The 25,863-nt window shown below is 38.9% G+C and overlaps 1 protein-coding gene across 1 annotated transcript in view; it reads right to left on the bottom strand.

Moving 5' to 3' along the window:
- The window catches only part of SPON1 (spondin 1), a 224,826-nt gene that overhangs the window by 127,017 nt on the left and 71,946 nt on the right, over positions 1-25,863 (bottom strand). Inside the window, exons 4-5 of the mRNA XM_069857516.1 lie at positions 4,255-4,328; positions 3,499-3,621 (exon numbers count right to left, since the gene is read on the bottom strand). Coding sequence (XP_069713617.1) covers positions 3,499-3,621; positions 4,255-4,328 — 197 coding nt within the window. The remainder of the gene's footprint in view (positions 1-3,498; positions 3,622-4,254; positions 4,329-25,863) is intronic.

Raw genomic sequence — 25,863 nt, 5'->3', positions numbered from 1 at the left:
ATGAACTCCAGTGGTAGGGGAAAAAAGCTAGAAAAGTATAGCAAGCAGAATAGATAGATGAGGGAGATGGCCTAGCAACACAGCAAATAGAGACTCCATAGTTTCCTTAGTGCTAAACTTGGACCAAAATACACTTTCTGAGTTCTGACTGTAGCAACCTTGACTTTTTTCAGAAACCATGAAAGTCATTCAGTAACTGAGACCCAAACAGAGAAAAAAAACCCCAAAATATAATAAAATAACACTCCTCCCCCACAGGTAATACCTGAAAAGACTACAGTGTCAGAACATGGTTTCATCATCTAAGATCTAGTAATTATTCCTTAAATATACATCAGCCCCTTGTCAAACCAGAGAGATACTGTCATTCAGGGCCAGTAATGGGATCACCAGTTTCGCTCATTTTTTCTTCCTAGCACACAGGTCTAACTACCTCACATGTCATAGACAACAGCTTTCCCTTTCATAGTAAGTGACACTGAAACTTATTGAAGGAGAAGGTTCAACATAGTCCTTTCAAAAGAAAAATGTGTCAGAGGAACCAGGAGTGACTTTTAAGGTTTTAGTAAAATGGATAATGGATTGTTCAACATGCTCCAAAGCTTCCCACACTCCCTATACTGAACAGATCAAGAACATCTGATGTCTTCGCAACCAGAGCCCAGCCTTTTTCACCAAACAACTCTCCCTATACATATTTGCTCTGTGCAGAAAGCAACTGGGTCCATCTACTTGCCCAAATAAACTATTTGCCCTAAATCTTTTACAAAATCTCTGCAGCATTTGCAAATGTTTCACTCCTCACCTTGAACCTCCCATTTTTATGGGAGCAAAGAGACAATTCAGTATAGTTTCTTAAGCCTTTTCCTCTAAACATCAAAGAAACTTCTCTACATGAAATAATCTGGGCAGTACAAGGCCAAAGCTATTCTACATCACCAGTCCAGTGTCACTATCCAATTCTGTAAGAAGAGCAAACAGAATATCGACAGCTTTCCAATGGTGTTATCTCACTTCCTTTTTGTATGAGTAGTTTCTCAATTTAAAAATTTACATGTGTATTTTTGTGTAAAGATCAAGGTGTCACCACAATGTGAGAATGTATCGTCTGACGTATTTCATAGATGAGCCATATAAAATCATGATGGAGAGTATATATATTTCTGTTATCATGATTCCCACAGAGAATAAATGCTTTTAAGCCGCAGGGTGTAAACACAAATCTTTCTGACTGGCAAAATGTGATAGAAAATTTAATAGTTCCTCTTGAGATTTAATAGCAAATTAAATAGTTCCCATCCAGATTTAATAACAAATGAAATACTCGGCTTCTACCAGTCCTGTCATCATGAGCTGTGTTACCTGAAAAGCATGCTCACTTTCTTTGAGCCTTAGTTTGTAAATCAGTTTAAATTTTATTTTACCAGTCTGCCTGAGGTCCATGAAAGCAAAATTGTTTTAAGAATTAGTTTCTGAATCCTTTCTACAGCTTTGGTACATCTTTCTCTGTTCATTTCATGGCTGGCACACTCAGAACAAGACTGCGCTGCAATCATTTCATTCTCAACAATGCTTTATAGAGTAAAAGCATCTGATAACTTCTAAACAGACAATATACTTTTAAATTTAAAGAAACTGAGGTATTTTATTTTCATTGGTATAATAGATGTAAAATTCCTTCTAATGCATAGAAGCTGTGAAAACGTCAAAATAGTTTCCCAGAATTAAAAGTTTTGCACTATACCTTCCAGAAACATTTCTGTATAAGAGCAAAAGAAAACTCTTTATTTAGCAAAAGCAGCTCTTTGGAGAAAAGTTAAGCAAAACATTCCATATTATTTAGGGATATTTAAAGCAAGTCAGATGATATATTAGAGAAAGGACACAAAATATAAGTTTTATGATCTGCTTTCTATTTCAGCCATATTGATGATACAAGAGCGGAGTAGAATTTTTTTATGTGATAGCTTGGCAAATAATTACTGATTTACCACAGTCCATGATGAATAGCATTTTATTTTAATTTAATTACTGCACAATTTCAACATTTTAAAGGATAATGTTAGGATAACTAATTCTCATTTTTAACACCACATCTGGATGAGATCTTTTTCTCAGCTTTCAGAAATTTCAATGTAAAATCTTATCAGTTGATATTACTGGGCTTAGTCCTGCTAGTATTATATCGTTACCTTTTCATTTTTCCAGTTTTTTACAGTAAACCATTAATATAATTCACCCCTTGTACCTAGGGAGAGATAGCAGGATACAGAATCCTCTACTGTGGCAGACTTGCTTACTCTTAGTCATGCACCTGAACTCTTCATGTGTTCACTGACTTGGATTTAAAAGAAAAGTCACAGTAGTTTTATAGTTTTCAATCATTTTCTCATGACCTATTTCTAACCACCAGCTGAATCCATCCAAATAATGCATATACAGCGTCAGCAGATATATAAATCCTCCAATAGCCTAAAAGAGCATTCCTGCAATTACTGGTTTTGTCTCATTTTATCTTCCATGTATTATGCTGACAAATAATATTTGAACAATGTTACATTCAACTTAAAATGCATGAGAGACTCAACATAAAACTATGAGCTGACTGACAAACCACATTCGAGTTACGTGATGATGATCTGACACTGTGATAATAATAAAAAATATTTCAGCTTATAAAGTCTATATAATAAACATCAACCACAAACAACACAACAAAGACCAGTAAATGTGACTCATTCTCAAACCACTTTCTAGCCTTTATTTCCACAGACTGTGAAGTCAGTAATAAGAGCACAAATACATAATACAGGTTTTTGTAACTCTAGGTTTTTAAAGTTACTCAGGCTATTGCAATAACTGATACTGTACCTCAGAAAATTTAAAACCACAGACAGGCAAAGCTCACAATGTGTATTTTACCTGTCTCTTCAAGCAACAAAGATGAAGAAGACAGAATAGTCTAAGGTGTATGCATCTAGTTAACATCCTTGGACAGCAAGGTTCAGGACTTATCAACAACTAACTGTAATCTTTCAAAAGACTCTGAAAGAAAACATTCTGGCTAGATTGGCAAGGTTGTAAAATCAAAATGTCAGTGTGTTGCTTAACTTTTGTTACCTTTTTCTTAAACTCTCACTTCCTAGCTCTTTATTACAAGCCTGTCTAGGCTTTCACAAAAAAAAAATAAATCAAAAAACACAAAAACCCCCCAACCAAACAAAATTAAAAATTAACATTTTTTTAGCACAAAGAAATCTTGAAAATGTGATCTCATACACACCTCAGTTCAAAATGTCAGGCAAATCAATAATATTTATTTGTAATGTATAGCCTTAGCAGAAAGATCCATGGATTTTCAATACTGAATATTAGCAGTAGTCGATATGCAACATAATTTACACTGCTGAGCTGTAAATAACTAATGTTGTTTCATACAAGCTCCAACCCTCTTCACACTCCCTCATGGTACAGTAATAGTAAAAGAATGATACTCACGTGGAAAATCTTTGGGATGTGTCTTTTCTGACCAGTTTCCATAGAAAGTTAGCCTGTATTTAGCAGTTCCACAGGCACAACAATCTAAAATTGGTTTGTCAGTCACACCTTCTGAGGCTGAGTCTGAAAAACAGCATTACATTGACAATGGTAACAACAGCATAGTTGCCATAAGTACTCCAGTAAATAAGTATGATTTAAATGCGTTTTTTTGTTGTCTATTTTTAGTTTGGGCTCCACTAAACTAAAGCAGAACTCTGAAATACCTGGATCCTATTTATAAGTGGGTGCAATGAATTAAATATACATTTTTAAATAAGAATGCACAACTATTTCAGTTCGCTCCAGATTCAAAATGGGTTTCTTTCTCGTAATCTCAGTTGACCTCAAAACCTAGTAGGCTTGAAATTTCTGGACAGTCAAAGCATACAAATTCTCCAGTGTGATGCAATAAGGAACTGCAATTAAGTTTAGGAAAGGATGAAATAGCCCAGGATTCAATAAATTAAGCGGCCTGAAGACACTGGTTTCACACAAAGACCAGGCAAAAAGGTGCAAGTATCACAACTATGGTAAAGTAAGGAAGACTGTAGGAAGAGTATATGTGATGTGGAAGAACATAATTAAATAGGAGATCCCAAATTTGAACCTGGATGAAACTTTTCAAAGCCTCAGAATTTGACTTTGATGTAATGAGTTAGGACAAATAAGTAGGACACAACAGGGAGATCATAAACATGTTTTACTTTACCTTACCTTGTTCACAAATTTTTTTGGTGAGAGAACCCTCATCTTGAAAATAAATTATGCGCTTCTGCACAATACTGGCTCTATACAGAGAAAAAAAAAGTTTAAAATATATTTATTCCCTAAAGGAAGAAGAAAATGCATCATAAATTAGTAAAAGAACAGAATAGGACTGCTAAGACCAAAGCATATTTCCCTCTTCTGACAATACATATACACAATACAGGACTACAGACAGAATATTCTAATTGCAATTTGCATTTGAATTTCATTACATTTTACAGAAAGTTGGAATGTTATTAACGTCAACAAGTGATCATAACATAGGCTGAGGATCTGTGCTTTTTAAATGCATGATGGTCAATTTAGTATTCAGTATTTTAATCAAATCTTATATTAAAATACCAAAATTATATTTGATTCCAGAAAAATAACACAGTGAAAGCAAGCAGCTGTATGTAAGAAATTAAATGGCATTTTGATGACATAAATGCTTGATATATGACACCAATTCAGTGCAAATACTATGTAAAAAAGAAGTTAGAAAAAGAGCTAGCATATGCTAAATTCTCTAAAAGCAAATCAAAGGTTCCAAAAGACAAGCCACTTTGAAATTACTTAGATCTAGACTATTTTATTAAGACTTATAGTTCAAACAATATGTAAGTTTATAAGCCTGAGTTGGAGGGGGGTAGAGGGAGAGGAAGAAGAGAGGTTGAATCTGGAAACAATACAGGGAAAAACAGACCTATTGTGCAATTTTATTTTTTACAGCTGGAATTGCACAGTTGAAATTTAGTTGAATTTTAACTTCTCATTTGAGAGACGATAAATTTAATTTTGCACCAAAGAATTTTAAGACACCAAATCACCAAGCCCATGTTCTTCTTGCACATTGGTATCTTAACCATCATATGGTATATCGCAAAATCAGTAATCAATTGGAAAATAGGTTCCAATGTTACAGGTGATCCTTTCCAGTCCAAAATAAAATTAACTAGATTCTTTGACCATTTTTTAATCATAAAAATTTAATTCATATCTAAACTCTATCTTTTTTTGTATAAGACAGCAGAATTTGGTTAAATTCAAAGACATTCTTTGGATTGAGAGTTTTCTGAGGAGACCAAGATTTGGGGGCTGGCACTCTTCTTTGTTTACCAGTAAGGGCGCACATTCTTCTAGCAACATTTTGTACCATCACTCATATTTAAAACTCTAAATAGCAAGAGCCAGATTCTTTTCTTACCTCAACTTTACAGACAAATAATTATCTTGATCTCAGTAGAGTTACTCCTCAATCATACGAGTTGAAGTGAGAAAAAATATAAGACTCTGTGCTTCAAAATGTTGTTGTAGTGATGTAAATATTTCTATGGCAATATCTCACACCATAAAATTATAAAAAAAAAAAAAAAAGTAATTTCACTGTGCTTTCTTTGCCAAGACACAAAGCCAAAGTAGGCAGGAAGCTATCCTTCATTTCACATTACAAAGCACCCAGAAGAATAACTGGGATTTGTAAATCTCTTAAAGCTAGATCAAACTGGAAAGGGTGCAGAAACTAGAGCTTGCTCTCATCTTTAATATGCCTGCTATATTCTAAAGAAAGATGCGGTGAAGGACAATACAGGTAATCAACCAAAGCTGTGAAAAAACACTGGGAAACACAGAAGAAAAAAAAGCAAGGGCATGATCTGCCAGTATTTGGTGAAGGGGAACACCTCGGCCTCATCTTTATAAGGGAGTCTTTACACTAAAGATAAATATGAGCCCGTAGCAAATAACAGGAAGTTCATGAAACCTACCATTAGTTAAATCTATCTTTCATCAATGTGAGAACTGTCAGGACAATTTAAATGGCACCAGAAAAGACTGACCAAGTATGAGAGAAGCAGGATGGAAGCTTTCTGAGAAACCTTTTTCAGAATATCTAACAAGAAACAACATGAAAAAATAAAACAAACAAAACCATCTAAACTACAAGCAAGCACATGAGCCCAAAAGCCTGTGAAAGTGGCCTGCTACCTTAGTTTTTCCTGCCTTCACATTAAAAACCAAAGACACTGTTAAAGACAACTGAGAACCAATACTTTCTCACAGAATCAATGAAATACTTGTAATTTTTTATATACCAGGAATCATGGTTCTTCAAACACCGTATCATAAAATTGTAAACCAGTCATGTAGGATGATTAATAAAATGTTAAGTGAGAGCAACCTGAGTGGAAATCTATATGCATCATGACAACTCACATATTGTCAAGATGCTTTAATTTCTGATACACTGCCAAGCTACCAGCAGCCACCTTCCAGGACTGCAACTAGTAGGACCAACAGCATCTTCATTCATGTCCTGCATAAGGAGGTGGAATGCAACCACAACAAGTTTGTAGATGGTACTAAATTAGGCAAACAGGTGACATGCTAGAGGGTAAAGCTACTATATAGACAGGCAGATCCTGATAGACATGAGAAATGGGTTGGCATGAACCCCATGAAAAATCAAAAGCACTCTTGCACGTGGGATGGAAAAATGCATTTACAACAGTACAGTACAGGGTACCAGCTAGCCAGAGAGCGCCTCTGAAGAAAACATATAGGTGGTCCTGGTGGACAAGCTGACCATAAGCCAGCGTCATGCCATTGCAACTAAGGCAGCCATAAGCCTCCTGGGTTGTTTCACCAAAAGCACAGCAGCCAAAGAACGAAATTTATTCCCCTCCATTTGGTATCTGTGAGACCACATCTGGAGTACTATAGCCAGTTTCAGGCTGCTCAGTTAGAGAAAAACATTGCATTACTAGACAAAGTCCAGTGAAGGATCATCAAGATGATTAGAGGAATAGAGCCCATGATGTCTGAGGAGAGCCTGAGAGAACTGGGTTCACTCATGCTAAAGGAGAAAATGCAAAGAAAGGACATTACTGCTTGTTGTCTTCCACCACCTATTGGAAAGACACAGAAAAAGTAGAGTCAGATGCTTCTCAGGAGCGCATGGTGGTAGGACGCAGGGGAACAGGCACGCAAGGACACAAGAAAGGCCAGGCAGATACCAGGAAAACTTTTCTCACCATAAGGATTGTTCAAGTGTACTGGAACAGGCTGCCTAGATATACTGTGCAATCTCTACTCCTGGAGATAGTCAAAACTTCATCAGACACATCCTCAAGGATCCTACTCAACCCACTTGATACAACAAGACCTACTGCAACTAGGCAGGTGGACTACACTGCTCCCAGAGGTCACTTCCAACTTAAATTATTATTTTGTGATTCTGTGCTTTAAATATAATTTTAAAAGATTTTCCAAAGCTTACTCAAAAAGGAAAAAAAACAAAAAACCAAAGGCAAAAAACCCCCACGCTCCTAGAAAATCCAAACAAACAAGAAATCAGCTCCTTGATAAAGGAAGTTTCAAAATCTGCAGATAACAAAGATATTGCAAGTATTTAATTTCAGATGCAGTTATTTTAGAAACAAAATGTAGAAAACTGTTTGAAGCCTGACATGTACTTATAGTACTTTTTTTGCAGCAGTTAGATCGTCACTGTGAAATGTCAAGGGACCAGTTCCTTTTCTAACAACAAAAGCTTCACAGCTTTCTGAGTCTTTGTCTCTTCAGCTGTGTTCAAAATGATATAGGAAACCAATAATCTAAATGGGAGTTTCATTACTGATTCCCAGTGGAACAGAACTGGTATATTGGATGGCTGTATAAACATGAAAAGCAGGCACACAACTTTACAAATACTCAGACAGAAAAAAATATTAAATTAATTTTAAAATATTCATTGTTTTAATAATCAGCTTCTAGACTGAAGACAGGCTAAAGCACCTGATCAATATACTTGCTTAATTTTTTTCACTACCTTTTGTTCCCTTATTAATTATGTCTTTGACATAATATTTATTCCTCTATAAAAATTCTAATTTGGACTAAAGATTCTTTCCTTCAGTTCTGAGGCTTACAAAAACAGCTTACAATTACAATGGCTAAGTTTTGCAGGGAGTTAAGAAAGCTTTTAAGAATTTACATAAGGTACATATCTGCCTAGTCTGTATAAATCCTTCCCAACACTTAACAACATTCAGTGTTGTCTGTAATTTATGGGAAGAGGATATCCGACTGCTTTCCTCTACATGTTAACAGATTAAAGTGGATCTGTAGTTGACTTGTTTCTCCCTTTTACTCTCAGCATAACATGGAACAAAAATGAAGGAGGAAACAAATATCGCTCCAAAAATTGGTTTGTTTCCCTTTATATTTAAAGAGATGCTTCTGGAATTGTGTTACATCTTCATCACCAAACTGAGGAGTAAAATTGTGTGTTTCAGGCATATATATATACACCTAGCAGAACCTGCTTTAGAAAAAAAAATCAAACAACTCCTATTTATGTTTTGTAGTTCTCTCAGCAAAATCAAGGACTATCTGGTAGCGTCTCTAATATCTATTTTGGCAATACCACTTTGGAATGTTGCAAGTTAGATACAAGCAAGGCAGAATTTCACTCCTGTCTCAGTCTGGTGAGACTACATCTGAGCACGAGGAGAGTCAGACCTGCACTAAAAGACTTCTCTGGAATAGGAAGGTCTTTTTCCAGCACAGTTCCAATTGCTGGATGCTCCACCAAACAATGCTCTACCGAAGATGCATAAACTGCACTTGGGATATTAACAAACCGGAAATGTCATAAAGTATAAAAATTCAGAGCAGTCCTGGGAATGCTCCTAGTCATATCATAAGTAGAGTTTGTTGGGTGGTTCCCCCTCCTTTCTTCCATAGAAATATCTTTAGATTATCTTCCTTACTCCTTTTCTCAAATCCTAGCATCAAGAGAAATAGTCTTCTCTTAAATTGCCTCTGTGGGTGTAATGATGTGACAAAAGAAGCAAGGAAGAGAAACTGTAAGAATTGTTCCTATGACATTTTTTAAGCGTATACTCAAACCATTAAGTACAATATTACAGTTACATTTTAATAAAACAGATTTTGGCAGAGCTGGTAACGATACCCTAAGTTTTTCCTGGGTAGTGAGAAATAATCATGAACTACTGGACTGCAGATAAGATTTTTTTTCTGTTCTATGTTACCTATGAATTAACCTTTTCTTGCCCTTCCAGCTACCAAAATGATTTTCTTTAGCTATTCCACACTTTTCTGATTACATTAAATTATTATGAGTTATTGCTCATCCCAGAAAGCTATCAGAACAATTATACTTAATAGGATGTTAAGTTTATCTGCTTTTTTGGGTTTGTTGTCTTTTCAAGAGACAGACTTCCTAAATGTACCATTTACCTCAGCACTATGAAGTGAGGTGAAAAACAAATTTACATCCACTGTAATTTTGTTGATGCTAGTGTTTTTTGTAATTCTAATGCATTATTTAGAATGTTCTCATTTTATTTCCTTCTATGTTATCTTAGAAAAAAAACAACCCTACATTTCTGTCAAGTACTAATAAGGTCAGAAAATGTGCAAACTCCCAGAAATTTACCAATAACATTTACTTTTCTTTCTAATATTTAGGAAGGTCCTATTAAAAACAAATTAAAATGCCTCTGAAAGCTTCTACAACCTTTCAGCCATTAGAAGCTCAGCAATTTTTACACTGGTAGAGTATTTGACAGTTATGCTCCTCAAAATAATCTTCAACTAGGAAACTGTGCTCAGTCTCACCAAAGAAGTAGCTCTATCTACACAAGAACCTAATTTTATCACCCATCACTGACAATGGTCAGTAATAGTAAAAACTTGCATGAAACTATTTCTTTCCTGATGTCTCTCTTAGGAGATAACACAGATAGTGCATTTTCTCTTCTAATTTTGTTTGGTTTGTTCATTTATTTGTTTTTCAAATATGTTGTTAAAAAGGTTTGAGCAAATCAACCAGACGATAATTGACATTGAATAAAACAGTAGTATTAATGTGAAGTTTATCAATGTTGCCATAATTCAACACTTATATCCCTACACAAGAAGGCTGCCTTTTCTCTAATAGCATAATCAGATTAAAAATAATGAAAGCTGCTCACTTCTAAAAAAATAAGTGCATTCATATTCACCAGAATACCCTTCTTCAGTTTTATTTTTCAACATTTCACTCATATTGTCAGAAAATATAATTGAGAGAAATCACACAGCAAAAGTAAAGTACTCTGAACTTGTCTTACTTATTTACTCTGGCTTCAAACCCTTGTGGTTGTCCTTCATATCATACTCGGATCTACCATCACATGCCCACAGGGGACTTCAGTGACTTCAGGACTGATTTGGCTATCATATAAAATACAACTAAAAGCTCTAAGGGACAATTTTATATGCTGCTATCTTGTATTTCTCCTCAAAAAATCTCTCTGTTATTTGCTTGAATGTTCACAGGACATAAATATTAAATCTAAAATCTTCACAATAAAAACTCGGCTGACAAAATCATTTCTGACATGTACACTATACCTATTACTTGGGGAAAAAAAAGAAAAATACCAAACAAACAACCACCAAAGCAAAAAAAAGGATGGAAGAATGACTTTGCATAGGACTCAAGAAAATTTCACATTGCTATTTGTGGACTGTATCTTCACAGGGTATTTAGCTATTCTGCTAGTCACCATTTCTTGTAGCAAGTACAATCTTCTTGAATTTCAAAACTAAGCATTATAAATTATACTGCAAAGAAAAGTCATAAAAGACTGAATGGTACTAGATGGTTGGAGGATATATTTATTTTGCTATTCTGAGTCCTGGTTTTGTATAGTAGATGGAAATAATCTATGAAAGGAGAGAGTATAGTTTTTATCAAACTAGTGAGCCCAAATTCATATTACCTGATAGCCATATTCATTGAGCTAACTTGTAATAAGAACTGATGTTCAACATCTGTGTATTAACCAACAACTCCTAAAATCAAAATGAAAAATTAAACCAGAAAGTAAAACTTGTCAAGCATTGTTTTATTTGTGCTTATAAGGTCGGTGCAACCTGCATGACACTCACTTGCACAAGGAACAAAAAGACTTAATTCCTCTGGGTGTTCAAGAGAAGCAAGAAAAGAAAGACGTAACCATGCTCGCACTTCCCGAGTTGGTAGCCTGCTTCACTTGCTAGGCCAGTGCATGACAGGAAACAAACCACACGGGCAAAGGTCACATTTCAAATCCTTCCACCTGTGCTACTTCCCACCAGTCCTCAAGTTCCCCACTGGCACTACCTGACCTCTGTTGATTTTGCTATTATTGCATAGCAAGCAGCCACGACACAGTAAAGAGCATATTTGCCCTTTTACAATATTTCTTTTAATATCTGTACCTTGCATATATTTTCCCTTCAACTCTTGAACCACCTTCACCCATTTCAGGTTGGACAGATTAAAAAAAAAAAATTAGTATATTGTATTATTGGAATGAATTATTTGATGTTTTCAAATCCAGAAAAATCTCATTTCAAGTGACAATAGCCTGAATGTTAAAGCGTCACAAAGGGTGACAGAACAAAATACAGCCACTGAAACTAGGCTAATTTGATTTGATACTAAACTGTTTAGTATTACTTCTTAAAAGAGACTTTAATACTATGAACATATTTGCCTAAGGAAGTTTAATTTTGATGCAGTACCCTTAGTACTTGAGGTTGACACCACAAATCTACTGGAAAAGGATCCAGAAGCATCAGAAGAAGAGACTTGCCATTTCCTTAGTGCAGTAGAGACACATTTCAGCTTTCAGGAATTAATATCTTTAACAACTGACACTCTTCTGCCTGGTCTTTTCTAAGAGCTTTTGCTGACAGCTGAGATCGCAGCCTAGTGAACGTTCAGACAGCTAATGCCAGGAGATATTGGTTGTTTACACTGCAAGATATAATTGCGGATAAGTGAAAAAAACCAAAGGACCAATAAAGATAGAAGGACTGAGATCTGTAACTTTTCCACTTCCCTCATTCTGAAGGGACAGCAGACGGGAAGAAGGCACGTTCAAACTGTATTTTGGAAATAGCTGAAAGACCACCTCAATCATGCAACACATAATTATCAAAGAATGATCAAATTAATCCATGAAATTATGCTACATCATTAGGCAGGTTTTCATCAAGCTTCTCTTCTTACTCTGCTAAACGTCTACTGCGACAAGTTTGTGGCTGAGGACAGTGTTAGGGTACTGTCTCTACTTTATACAATTATTCCAGTTGCAAAAATTAATTGCAGTAAGGTTTCATAGCAAGTATTTTGGCACAAGTTTGGTATGTAGATTTTTTGAGAATGCAATGGCAGGAAATCTGTAGAGCAGGGGGTTTGCTCTTCCTGCTTTAGTCCTAAAAATGCCAAATTCAATACAACTGTCATGTGTCTGATTAACCATCACACAAGTAGCACTGGCAGCAGTTTTCCTACAACAGGTCAAAGGAACAAGCTGGCCCCAGTAAGCTTTGAATAGATAAAAAGGTCAATACCAGAGCTGTGCTATTCAGTCTGTGCTGAAGAAGGCTTAGCAACTGCTTGGACAACATAAAAATCAAATATTCACATGGTCCCTATCGTGATGCAAATAAAATGTCTAATTTTAAAATATACTCTGCCAGGAAGAGTGACAGGAAGCATAGAGCTTCCAATACTCCTACTGCTCTCTGGACGTTAATATTAATAAACCACAGATTAGCATCAGCAACTTTCAGTAAGCTGTTCTCTTTTATTGTGCCCTAATCAATATGGGAACAGAAGGCCAATGTCCAATCATTTACAAACATCTACACATGAGATGTAGGAAGATTTTGAAGGATTTCAGTACAAAATTACAGTACAAATCACCTTTGGTTCACAGGAATTTCAAAGTCTACGGATGAAACGGTGCCCAAGGCATGCACGCCTTGAACCTGAATGGGACAATGCACAAGGAACAACTCAAGCATGCCAGCCCAGCAAATAGACTACAGTAATCCCTGATGTTTAAAGACAACAAAAGGCTGGGTAGGTTGTGATCTTACTGGATTCAGATTATTGTATGAAGGGAACACAGATGTTTGGTTAGGTTAGGACAGGGTATAGCATGGCCAACGGGTATTTTTGAATAAGGATTGGTGGAGAAAAGGTTTATAAACAAGGAAGTTTTCATGAGGATCAGTTGTGAATGAGATGTCTAAAGGCTCAACGGAGTAAGAATAAGGATGTTGAATGGGATGATAAGAAAGATTCAAAAGCTAAACCAGCAGCAGACCTGGGATATACAAAGTAAACAGTAATGGCAAGGAACAGAAGGACCAAGGAAGTAAATAGAGAAAGAAGAGAGAATTGTTAAATGCTACATGAAAATCAGAAGAAACACTCTTAATGAAATAGCAGTGTTGAAAGGTACAGAAAAGGGCATTAGGAAAATCTACCAAAAATTGTCTGAGACATGCATGGGAAGGTCAAGAACAAAGTCTAGTCGTATCTCTTTGCTGCAGCAGCAGGTTGTTTGGATTTGACTATCCAGACTATGGATTTTATAGAATCATAGAATAGTTAGGGTCAGAAGGGACCTTAAAGATCATCTAGTTCCAACTCCCTGCCATGGGCAGGGATATCCCACTAGATCAGGCTGCCCAAGGCCCCATCCAACCTGGGCTTAAACACCTCCAGGGATGGGGCAGCCACAACTTCCCTTGGCAACCTGTTCCAGTGTCTCACCACTCTCATGGTGAAGAAATTCTTCCTAATGTCTAGTCTAAATCTGCCCTTCTCTATTTTATACCCATTCACACTCGTCCTATCACCACAAGCCTTTATGAATAGTCCCTCTCCAGCTTTCTTGTAGGCTCCCTTCAGGTACTGGAAGGTCACTATAAGATCTCCTCAGAGCCTTCTCCAGGCTCAACAACCCCAATTCTTTCAGCCTGTCCTCATATGGGAGGTGCTCCAGCCCTCTGATCATCTTTGTAGCCCTCCTCTGGACCCAATCCAACAGCTCCATCTCCTTTTTACATTGAGGATTCCAGAACTGGACACAGTACTCCAGATGCAGTCTCACAAGAGAGGAACCACTTCCCTTGACCTGCTGGCCACACTTCCTTTGATGCAGCCCAGGATATGGTTGGCTGTCTGGGCTGCAAGTGCACACTGCCAGCTCATGTCAAGCTTCTCATTGACCAGCACTCCCAAGTCCTCCTCTGCAGGGCAGCTCTCAATCATGTTATCCCCCATCGTGTACTGAAAACGGGGATTGCCCTCACCCAGGTGCAGGACCTTGCAATTGGCCCTTCTGAACCTCATGAGGTTCTCAGAGGCCCACTTATCCAGCCTGTCCAGGTCCCTCTGGATGACATCCCATCCCTCCTGTGTGGTAACTGCACCACTCAGCTTGGTGTCACCTGCAAACTTGCTGAGGATGCACTCAGTCTCCCTGTCAATATCATTGATGAAGACATTAAACAGCACTGGTCCTAGTACAGACCTCTGAGGGACACCACTTCTCACGGATCTCCATCTGGACTTTGAGCCATTGACCACTACTGTCTGAATACGACCATCGAACCAGTTTCTTATCCACCGTACCGTCCGCCCATCAAATCCATATCTCTACAATTTGGAGAGGAGTATGGTGTGGGGGACCATGTCAAAGGCTTTACAGAAGTATAGATAGATCACATCCGTTGTTTTACCTGTGTCCACTGCTGCAGTCACCCCATCATAGAAAGCCACTAAGCTGGTCATACAGGATTTGCCCCTGGTGAAGCCGTGCTGACTGCCATTACTCACCCCTGTGCCCTCCATGTGCTTTAGCACAGCTTCTAGGACTTGTGTATGGATTATATACATTAGCTCTCCAAAACTGCCTGAGGTAATGAAACTCTTTAGAAGTAAATGGTTCCTTCTTAAGGCGGTTTGAAGCCTTTTTATATAAAACAAGACACAGCAGCAGGAAGAAGGTAAAAACTCAAAAGTATCAAGAAGTCTTTTACCTCTGTGGGATTCTAGAAGTCTTTCTGACCCAGATAAAGGTCATCTTTTCATAGAGGAAGCGGTTACAACTACGCTTAAAGGATCAGGGATTAAGCAAAAGCTGCAGTCTGTATCTCCCTCAGTCATCAGGACAAGAAGAGCATCTGAACAGAACTATTAAGGGAGCATTGTGAACAGTAGTAACTAGTCATGGAAAGGATTAACACGCTAAATTACACTTCATATTAGCAGCTTTAAGAAGCAGGCATAGGCTAGGAGCTGGAATCCAGCCCTACCAACTTTTATTTGGAACAAAAGGGCAGTTAATTAGATTCTTAACTTCATTAGAAACTCTGAGAGGGTGATGTTTTGCATGGATAATTGAGATACACCAGGTGCGATTAGAGATCTAGGAGGAAACAGAGCAACAAATCAGGCATTGCAGAGAAAACCACAGGTGCTCCTTCAAATATGTATATGGGGAAATAGGTGAATTGAATATGTTTTTGAGATTGATACCTGAGCAGCGCAACTTGAACTTTTCCAATAACTGGTTTAGACGTGGAAACTGCAGCTACAAGGAAAACAAATCTGATCTTCCAGACAAAAACATAAGATGTACCTGTCTGAGTTTGTCTTTTATGGTGGGGAGCCATTTGCTGCCACCAAACATTTTCACAGAAAAAAGAGACAGGAAAAAATACATGCTTTGAAAATGAAAAATATACAGTTATCAGATACACTTGTGTTGAGGGTGTTTTGATAACCTAAGTGTGCCCTGCAATCATATTCCGCTGTTGATTGTGAGATGACACTCCATTGAGAACTGATCAACCTTCTACTAAATAAATTGCCAACTTCAGTTTCACTTAATCAGAAGAGAATCACAGCCTGAATTTCTTCTGATGCATGAGTAGCCACTAGAAAACTAGAAAATTATAACAACAGCACTTAAAATTTTCTCCTTACTGAATCAATCTTAATGATAAGGACAATGCAGAAAGCTCATATCCCTGAAATCTGAAATTTGGCTCTTCTTCTGAGTTTAGCTTTATTTTATTTCCTTGCCTGATTATTTTTAGTACTTTGTTAGTAGAACTATATGTGGCAGAAATAAAGACTACTACAATAAAACTTGCAGGAATGAAGAGATATTCAGGTTTCTTCGCTATATTCAAGACAACAGTTTGTTCATAATTTATTCAGAGAAAGTAGATAAATGCCTGTTCATTAATATTTACTATCTAAATTAATTCCAATGAACAAGAGAATTTCCTTAAGAACCATCATGAAATGGTACTACCTCAATACAGGGCATCATCTTAGCAGTAGGCAACATTTTTCTAGTTTGTGTGAGTTCTTAGTCTCGTCATGTAGTTACTTCAGCAAACAATTGCAAGGTAATCGCAGCACAAGAGAGACCAAAACATTTTTTTTTTCCTATGGGCAGAACAAGCATATATCCCACTTTCAGAGAAATCTATAGCAAGAAACATTATGATGAGTAATCTGTAGAATGTAAACCACAGTTCCTCTGCCAATATTGCCTGTAAAACTAGACTGGCAGGACTGATGCCAGGTTTATGAGAGTAAAAGCATCCCAGAGTTGACTTCCTTGCAGATCAGCTTGAGCACCACATGGGGGGAACCAGAGGATTTACCTTGCACCTGGACAACTTAGCACTCAGGCCACGAGAATAAGGGGTCCCAACAGCACCATAAAGCTCCTGGGGACTTAGAAGGATGACAATATAGGAGTAGCCAGTGGTGCATCCACAAATTCTTCTTAAGTAACTCCCCTAGATAGGACTAATGAGGTTGAAGTTGGGATTTATGCTTTTCTTGTATCAATAGAAGCATTGAGCCAAGGTCGTTGGGGCAACAGCTGAAAAAAAATGTAGGTAATAAATCCCATACTTCACCCTGATGCTGGAGCAGAGAAAAAGCACTGAGAAGAGAGCTGAGATCATGTCTCAGGAATTGTAGGAAACGTCAGAACACCATTCCTAGAAGCTGGTGGCTGATGGTCGTGTTGAGATCAGAATGGAAGCACACTCTCAAAAAGCAAAGTTAACAAGAAGAACTGCACGTGCAAAATAAGAAACTTCTGAGGGGCTCAGTGAAGGATTAAAAAAAAGTTGGCAGGACAACACAAGTTCAGGAGGGACATCATTTCTCAGCAGATATTGTACTTGTCCCCTAGGCAAGTTAACTGCGCTAGTTACCTTCACCTTGACGGTGAGGTATCTGAGGGCGCACTCAACCCCACTGTCATTGCTGAAAATATTGTATGGTACTGGTCCCAATGCAGACCTTCAAGGGATGCCACCTGTCACTCATCTGCATCTGGACATTGAATTGTTCACCACCACCCTCTGGATACAACCATCCAACCTATTTATACCCACCCTTAACCATTTCCCTACCCATGAGGACCTGGGGTGTCAGTTGGAGGCGGGGCTGAACACAGGGAGCCCCAAGAGTCGTTAGCAACCAACAGTCCTAGCAGACCAGCACACTGAGCAGAAGCAGCTGCAACATGTCCTGGTTCCTGCGGCCCTCCCTCAACCCCAAAGCCTCCTACATCCGAGGTAGGGACTGATCCCTGGAGCCTGAAGATGCTCTTGAGGGCAAGAGCAGAGATGACCCCCTGCAATGGCTCCTGTCTCTCTTTCAGGCTCCATCAACCGGTCCAGTGTGCACCAGCAGGCACAGCCCCTTCTTGCAGCCTGGGCTCTTCCAGTGGCGCTGGCAGCACAATCGATCCCAGCAGGTATGGCACCCCCATCTGCTCTGGCACCCCATCACCTTCCCCATCCCTGACACCCGGGCACCTTCAGCATCCTCAGCACACACTGTCCACCTGGCATTCTGGGAACAAGCCTTCAGCAATCCTCTGCAACTCTCCCTGCCCTCTCCGGAGTGCTGTGCACCCAGGAAACACAATTGACAATTCCCCAAAGCTAGAGGCCACTACTCAACTCTGACCTCCTGCAAGCGAGTCTCCTTCACCATCGGCAACCCCATCCCACAGACACACCAGTTCATCCTGTGGGGACTGCCCCAGCCCCAAGCTGGTGCAGAGTCGGGGGAGATGGCCGTGAGAGCCAGCTCGGCAGGGGACTCTGGAGACTCTCCCCAGTGTAGCACAGCTCCCACTCCCCTCTGCAGGCCTGCCCATGCCTCCATGCGGCTGCCTTTCCATCCCCTGGCTTAGCCTTATCCAGTGGAGGAACACCAACCTGCCCCCACCAGCCACCACCACCAGGCTCCGCTGCAGCTCTGGCTCTCATCCAGGTGCTGCCCTGCAGGACCCCTGGGGCTCCAAAGTTCCCCTGATCTGGGTAGACCCTGGGACACCCCAGGGCACACCAGGGCCCCCTAGGGAGGTCCTGGGCACTAAGACTCACCCGATGCTGCTGCCTGCTTTTCCAGGGGTGCAGGAGCTGGAGAAAATGTTTGCCAGACTCAGCATCTCAGATAGGAACATCTCTGCGGGTCTGGCACACGGAAACAACAGCACGCGTGGAATAAACACCTTTAGCCGCTGTGCAGTGCCTCACATAACATCAAAGAGGCAGTTGGGACACACTCCAAACAAAATTTGCCGTGGTGACATCGATGCCCTGTCACTTTGCCTCCAGCACCTCTGCCTTGACGACACCCGCCCAAAGAGCTCCAGTGCCGGACACAGCAGTGGCCAGAAGAATATCCCTGGGATGGGGCCTCAGCAGCCACATCAAGTTTTAGGGAGCTACCTGCCACAGCCCCAGCCTGTAATGGCCAAAAGGGTCAGGGAAAATCAGACATCTGCCATTCCAGCTCCCCCCAGCAAGCGCAGGGCTGTGGCAGGGAGCTCTGGGGTGGGAATGTGGAGGTAAATACAGTCGGGTGAGCGGGAGATGGGATAGGATTGTTGTTTGGTGTTAGCAGAGTTAACTGGGTGGGTAGAGTTAGGATAGTTCCTTAGGCTTTTATTGTTGTTTTATATGTAGGTAGGTTCTTACAATTAGGATAATAGTCTGTAGGCATTAGCTTGTAGCTTAATAGAAATATTGTTTGTAGGTGTATGTAAGGTTTTTGGTCTATGTATGAATGTTTCTTGTTATTTTACTGTATGAAAAATTATAAAATATTTGTGCAAGTATGTAAAATGTATGTGTCTCCCTGCATGTTCTTCTGAGCTTTGCTGGGCGTTCTTATTTTGTTTTCCTTGCTCTTTCGATTACATTTATTGAATATTCAGTCGTTTATTCCCATATGTGACTTCTTCCAGTAAAGAACTTACAAATATGGTTCAGCAGGTTCTCACAGGAATTTGGGATATGGAGATGCTTTGAAGGATCCATTGCCTAGACAGGGAAACGATACTCCGTATTTGGAGTCATATGTTTAAAGTTGGGTGGTAATTACAGTCCTGTATATCCAATACACATCCACCTCTGCAGCACAGCAGGAGCAGCTGTTAAGGGATCAGTACAACACCTGCTTTTTAGGGTTTATCACAAGTTCTGGTTTTAGGCACAACAGGCTGGACTGTGAATCTTCAGACTTGGTGAGCAATCACACTCTTGGTCCTTACTCATTCACACCATAAATAACCAAAGCCCTTAAACACTCACCCACCCAAGTCCCAAATGCAGAAAGAACTAAAAAGCACCATGGTGTGCACCAAACTAGCCTTACTTAAACTGCCTTTGACCTTAAAACAGAGAGCAAGTGCACGTGCATATAAAGAAAAGGAGAGCAAATGGGACGTGTGACTAAATCACAGAATCTTTTCCAAGCAATCTCTTCCACCTACACACAGAGATGATGTCGCAAAGAAGTTCTCCCCTGCCTGTGCCTGTGGTGGCTGGAGCTGTCACCGAGAAGGTAGTATGACTGAGCGTATGCAGAAAGCACCAGTACGGGTATTAAGGGTATTGCCAGGCTACACATACCGTCTGCACAATGAGCAAGCATCAAGCTCATTATCCTCCTAGTGAACAGAGCTGATTCCTTCTCTAGACACAGAACCCTACGTCTGCAAGCCTATCCTTTCTGCAGCAAACGAAAATCCAACCACTACTAAAGAAATCAAGTGTGCTTTCTGGGGTATTGCAAGACTTTAAAACTACATTCTGTTGAAGCAGTGAACTGTCTTAGCAAGGAATCCATTTTTTCAGGAAAGCAGTGAAAAAAGCATTCAGACTGCTGCTGTTCAGATAGCAAAGATACTTAAAGCGTATCTAATGAAGCAGAAAATATAGAAAAAGTAAATATCTAATTACTGCAAGGAAAAGAAAGGAATGACCCACCCAGTTATTGGTTGGAGTTTATATTTCAATCCTTTCACCAAATCCCTTCAAAAAATTGTCAAACCAGATAAGTAGAAAGACAACAAGAATCAATTTAATAGTCAGTTCACATGAAGAGCAATTCCATTTCTGGGTGGTTTTTTTTTTCCTTCCATAATTTCTAAAGAATTCATTAATACACATAGTTTGTCCTTTCAGGAAACAAATCAGAATTTATTTTGTGGCACTTTCAATGAAAAAAGAATCAAGATAAATATCATGGCCGCATTGTGACACCCTTACTTATGTAATAGGTCACTCTTAGAGAATCTCCAGTTAACATATTTAAATCCACATGAGAATTTAAATATAAGCAAGAATGGCAGAATCTGACACTTTGTTAATTCAGCCATTTGCATTTCATACTGAAATATAGCTGTGCTTGAAATTTCAACTGTAAAATGTGCTATGGAGAGGAGTACTTTGTATGGGCATGCAGACAGTTCAGCAAATATTGAACTCCGCATGCTAGAAAAACTTTGCTAACACAGAAAATTTCATACAGCTTCTTAAATTTAACTGAAGGTTTACTTATATACAGTCATAGAAATACAGTCTCAAAATACCTGAACAGATTAAATTAGCAAAATGAGCAAATGACGAATAAGAAATGCCTTATTTACGACTAATTTAATTTAGACTTTATAAAATCTAAGAACTGCCAAAGTGGTGCAGGACTGAGACCATACACTGCTAATTTTACCTCTCTTGTCTGGGTCTGTAGACATTTTGAATAACCACTATTAACACATTTTATCAAAGTTTCCTAGTGACTGGGCACATACTGAATAAGATAATTGACTACTAAAAGTAAAAAGTAACCACATTATGTTACTTAGCTTTTTCATTATCTTATTTGATCATTACTGGATCCTACTTGCCCTTCACTTGTGTTGATGGGAAATGAGAATACTATTACACTACAGTAAATAACATTATGTTTGTATGACAGGGGGCCCACTGGTACCCCATTTCTAATAGAAAGACAAAAATCTCTTTATCTGTAAACCATAGAAATAGAATGACATTTTGGTTCATAAATAAAATACATATTTTATAAAATATGTAGCACACTACATTAAAATAATGCCTTCAATTCCTGACACAAGACAAATCACTTCCTTTAAATGAGCTACCATGCACTGAGAAAGCTTCATGTCAGTTCATGCAGTTATAAAAAAAAACTCATTTAAAACATCCAGTAATAAAAAGAAAACACTTCCGATATCATCAATAGTGACTCTGCTTTATGTTTTGAAAGGAAATCAAATTATTACTATCATGATTATTTCTATTCTTTTCCTCTCTTTGTTCCTCCTCAAAAATTGACAATGGCATTGAAGTCAAATTAAACATCTGTTTGTAAAATAAACTGGAGTACTACTGACAGCTGCTGCCAAATGGCAAATGTTCTACAGCTGTCAGACTCCTAAATTAACAATGATTTTCATTTACAAACAGCAAATAACAAGAAAATTATGAAGTCCTTTTTTTTTATCCCACTACTTGAAATTTATGAAAATAAAGTCTCTGCTAGAGACTAAGCCAGAAAGAAATCAGAGTTTACTGGTTTATTTCCTCACTTACTGGGAGCAAAAGTCAGAAATTAGAATTCAGTGCAAGATACTTCAGAGACTTTCCCTCCTTACATGTCTTAAATCCTTTAGAATTCCTCTCCAGGATATGTAAATAAAATATAATAATTCTTTAAGCGCTTATCTTACTGGAACATAAACTTTGTCCTGGGCATAGTGATCATGAAGTGATAGTTTTCGATTCTTGGAGAAGTAAGAATGGGGCTCAGCAGAACTGCTACCTCAGACTTCTGGAGGACAGACTTTGGCCTGTTTAGAAGCCTCGTAGACAGGCTTGAGCCCCTTGGGAGTCAGTCCAAGAGAGCAAAGGAGTGCAAGGACAGGTGGACATTCTTCAAGGAGGAAATTTTAAAGGTGCAAGAGCAGGACATCCCCATGTGCTGAAAAGATTGGCTTGGCTGAACAGAGAGCTTTGGCTGGAACTCAGGAAAAAAAGCAGAGTTTAAAATGTTTGGAAGAAGAGGCAGGCAACTCAGAAGGACTACAAACTTGTCCTGAGGTCACACAGGAAGAAAATAAGGAGGGCCAAAGCCCAAATAGAACTTCACCTGGCTACTGTCGTAGAGGACAATAAAAAATATTTCTATAAATACATTAGCAACAAAAAGAGAGCTAAAGAGAATCTCCAGCTTTTACTGGATGTGACAAAGTAGAGGAAGAGGCTGAGGTACTTAACGTGTCCTTTGCCTCAGTTTTGACCAGTTGTTCTCTGGGTACCCTGCCCCTGAGCTGAGAGACAGGGACGGGGAGCAGAAGGGAGCCCCATAATAAGGGGAAATGGCCAGCAACCTGCTACTCCGCTTAGACACACACAAGTCTACGGAGTCGGATGGAATCCACCAAAAGGTACTAAGGGAGCTGGCAGAAGTGCTTGCCAAGCCACTTTCAATCATTTATTAGGAGTCTTGGCTAACTGGGGAGGTCCCAGTTGACTGGGCGTTAGAAAATGTGATGCCCGTCTACAAAATAGACTGGAAGGAGGATCCATAGAATTATAAGCCCGTCAGTCTGACCTCAGTGCTGAAGAAGTTTACGAAGCAGAGTGGCTAGAAGGCTGCCTGGTGGAAAAGGACCTGGGGGTGCTGGTTGATAGTCACCTGAATATTAGCCAGCAGCGTGCCCGGGTGGCCAAGAAGGCCAAACCCATCCTGGCTGGTATAAGAAACAGAGTGGCCAGCAGGACTAGAATGATTGTCCCACTGTACTCAGAGCTGGTGACACCACATCTCTTATACTGTGTTCAGTTTTGGCATCCTGACTGCAAGAAAGCCATTGAGGTGCTGGATGGCATCCAGAGAAGGACAACAAAGCTGGTGAAAGGTCTAGAGCACAAACCTTATGAGGAGCACCTGAGGGAACTGGGGTCGTTCAGTCTGGAGAAAAAGGAGGCTGAGGGGAGACCTTATCACTCTCTACAACTGCCTGACAGGAGGTTGCAGCAAGGGTGTTGGTCTCTTTTCCCAAGTAACTAGTGACAGGATGAGAGGAAATGGCCTCAATTTGTGCCAGGGGAGGTTTAGATTGGGTATTAGTAAAGATTTCTTCACTCAAATGGTTGCTAAGCAGTGGAACAGGCTGCCCAGGGATGTGGCGGTCACCATCCCTGGAGCTATTTAAGACTGTAGATTTGGTGCTTAAGGACATGGTTGAGTGGTGGACCTGGCAGTGTTAGGTTTATGGTTGGTCTCAATGGTCTTAAAGTTCTTTTCCAACCTAAACAATACTATGATTCTATGATTCCATAAAAAATACTATTAAATAAAAACAATAATTTTTCATACATCTTTTTAGATTTGTAGATATCTAGATATACCAAATCAGCAGATTTTTCCAGACTTTTATTTAAAACGTTTACCTATTTAAAACAACAGAACTAGATGGCAGAATTTTTTAGACAGTAACGTTCATACATTTGGAACAAATGAATTCGCTTTTTCATACGTTTAAAACCAACCTAGAACTCACCGAAGAGTTTTAAATTCAGTGTGGCAATGCATACATCAATATTTTCATTAATAACTTAAATGATGGAATAGAGAACAAGTTACTGAATGCAGATAGTATCATGTTGCACTTGCTTAAAATATAAATACCTCATAAATCTGAGGAATTCTGAAAAATCAGTAATTAAATAATATTAAACACAGTCCTTGTTCTAGATAAGACTGATTACTTGCACAAAGACAGAAAAGAAAATGTCAATGACACAAGTATTTGATAGCAGGATGAAGTAAGTCTGTTGTATCAGGAGTTTAAAACAAATAAATGTTATGCTCTTACGAAAAACAGCAAACACTACAGTCTAAGCATATAGAAAAAGACTTGAGCTATATATTACTCAGGTAAGTATCCTGGCAAACCAAGGAAAATTGCACATACTGGGGTAAATACGGCCTAGCTAAGAAAAGAAAATGTTTTAGTGGTAACGGCATCAGAGAAGAGCAAAGAATCTATTTATACCGCGTAATCACCTTAGTCTAGTAACCTGAATAACTTGCCCCACTGCTCCTCCCTCAGCCACCTCGTAGATACTGATAGGAATTTGGGACAAGCCTAAAAAGTAACACAAATTTGTGAACTCTAATGGTACATCGTTCTTTTTTCTTGATTGTTTTTTAAATTCTACTCTGGTCATCTATCAAACATTCATTTTATATGACTGGAAATAATTTCAGAGGCAGCACTGTACCTTCCTTCCCTTTAAAGGAGTCTGACTGATGCAGAACCACTCTGTAGCTCACTGACCACTGAAACTTTGTTCTGCCAGAAGTAAACCTGTGCAACTTCTTTCTCTGATCCAGAATCATAACATCAACGTGTCAAGTAAGAGAGACTAATTCTGATATTAATTTCTTCTGACCACTTCAGTTTGGCATTTCTTATAAATACCTTTCTTAATGCAGTGTAATTGAGTTGGTCATATAGTAATTTAGTCACCACAGAGCTGCTCCTGTATTTTGTGGGGCTTGTTACCCAGATGTCTTGGTGCTGTGTTTCTGGTCAAAGGACAAACAGGCTGGATCTCATCATGGGTTTAGAGAACAGAGAAAAGATCTGGCTGCATAACGAGACAATTTCTGTACGCATATGTATTTATGAACTCATGGGGCTTTGAGGCATTTGGTTCCTCTGAATTTGGTTCTTCTTTTGGTCTTTCTGACAACACATTTCACTGTAGTGTTTCAAGACATCAAAAAGTACATACTCCAAAACCTGTTGCTGGAGTTCATTCACCCTGAGAGCTTTGAAGGCTCGAGAGCAAGAGGACCCTCAGAATCCATGTGGAGGGTAGAAACTATCCAAGGCATCATGGACTAGAATTAAAGTTGTCCTTGTAGGTATAATCTTTGCTACAATAGCACAACTACTTAGAAGATTTTTGCCAATACATACTTAATATACTAAATAGATTAATTTTTATATGGAGGACTGCAATTTAAAATTTTTCTATTCTTTTTTTGACTACATACAAACAATGTAATTAAAATCATGAAGATAATTACATGTGTAGGAAAACAATAATTTCCACACTTCTCTTCAAAACTTACAAAATGCTTCCCTGGAGATGGGTTCAAAAACATTTCCAGAAACAAACAGCAGAGACATAATGACAAATACAGGGGATTCCTGCAAGTAGCAAAGCTAATAAATACGGATTACAGATACCGTAGAGCAGAGATCATGTCTCAGGAATTGTAGGAAACGTCAGAACACCATTCCTAGAAGCTGGTGGCTGATGGTCGTGTTGAGATCAGAATGGAAGCAC

The sequence above is a fragment of the Phaenicophaeus curvirostris genome, chromosome 5, assembly GCF_032191515.1.
Source record: "Phaenicophaeus curvirostris isolate KB17595 chromosome 5, BPBGC_Pcur_1.0, whole genome shotgun sequence".
NCBI classification, from domain to species: domain Eukaryota; kingdom Metazoa; phylum Chordata; class Aves; order Cuculiformes; family Cuculidae; genus Phaenicophaeus; species Phaenicophaeus curvirostris.
The sequence above is the reverse complement of the archived record's forward strand: the minus strand, read 5'-3'. Positions and strand labels throughout refer to the sequence as shown.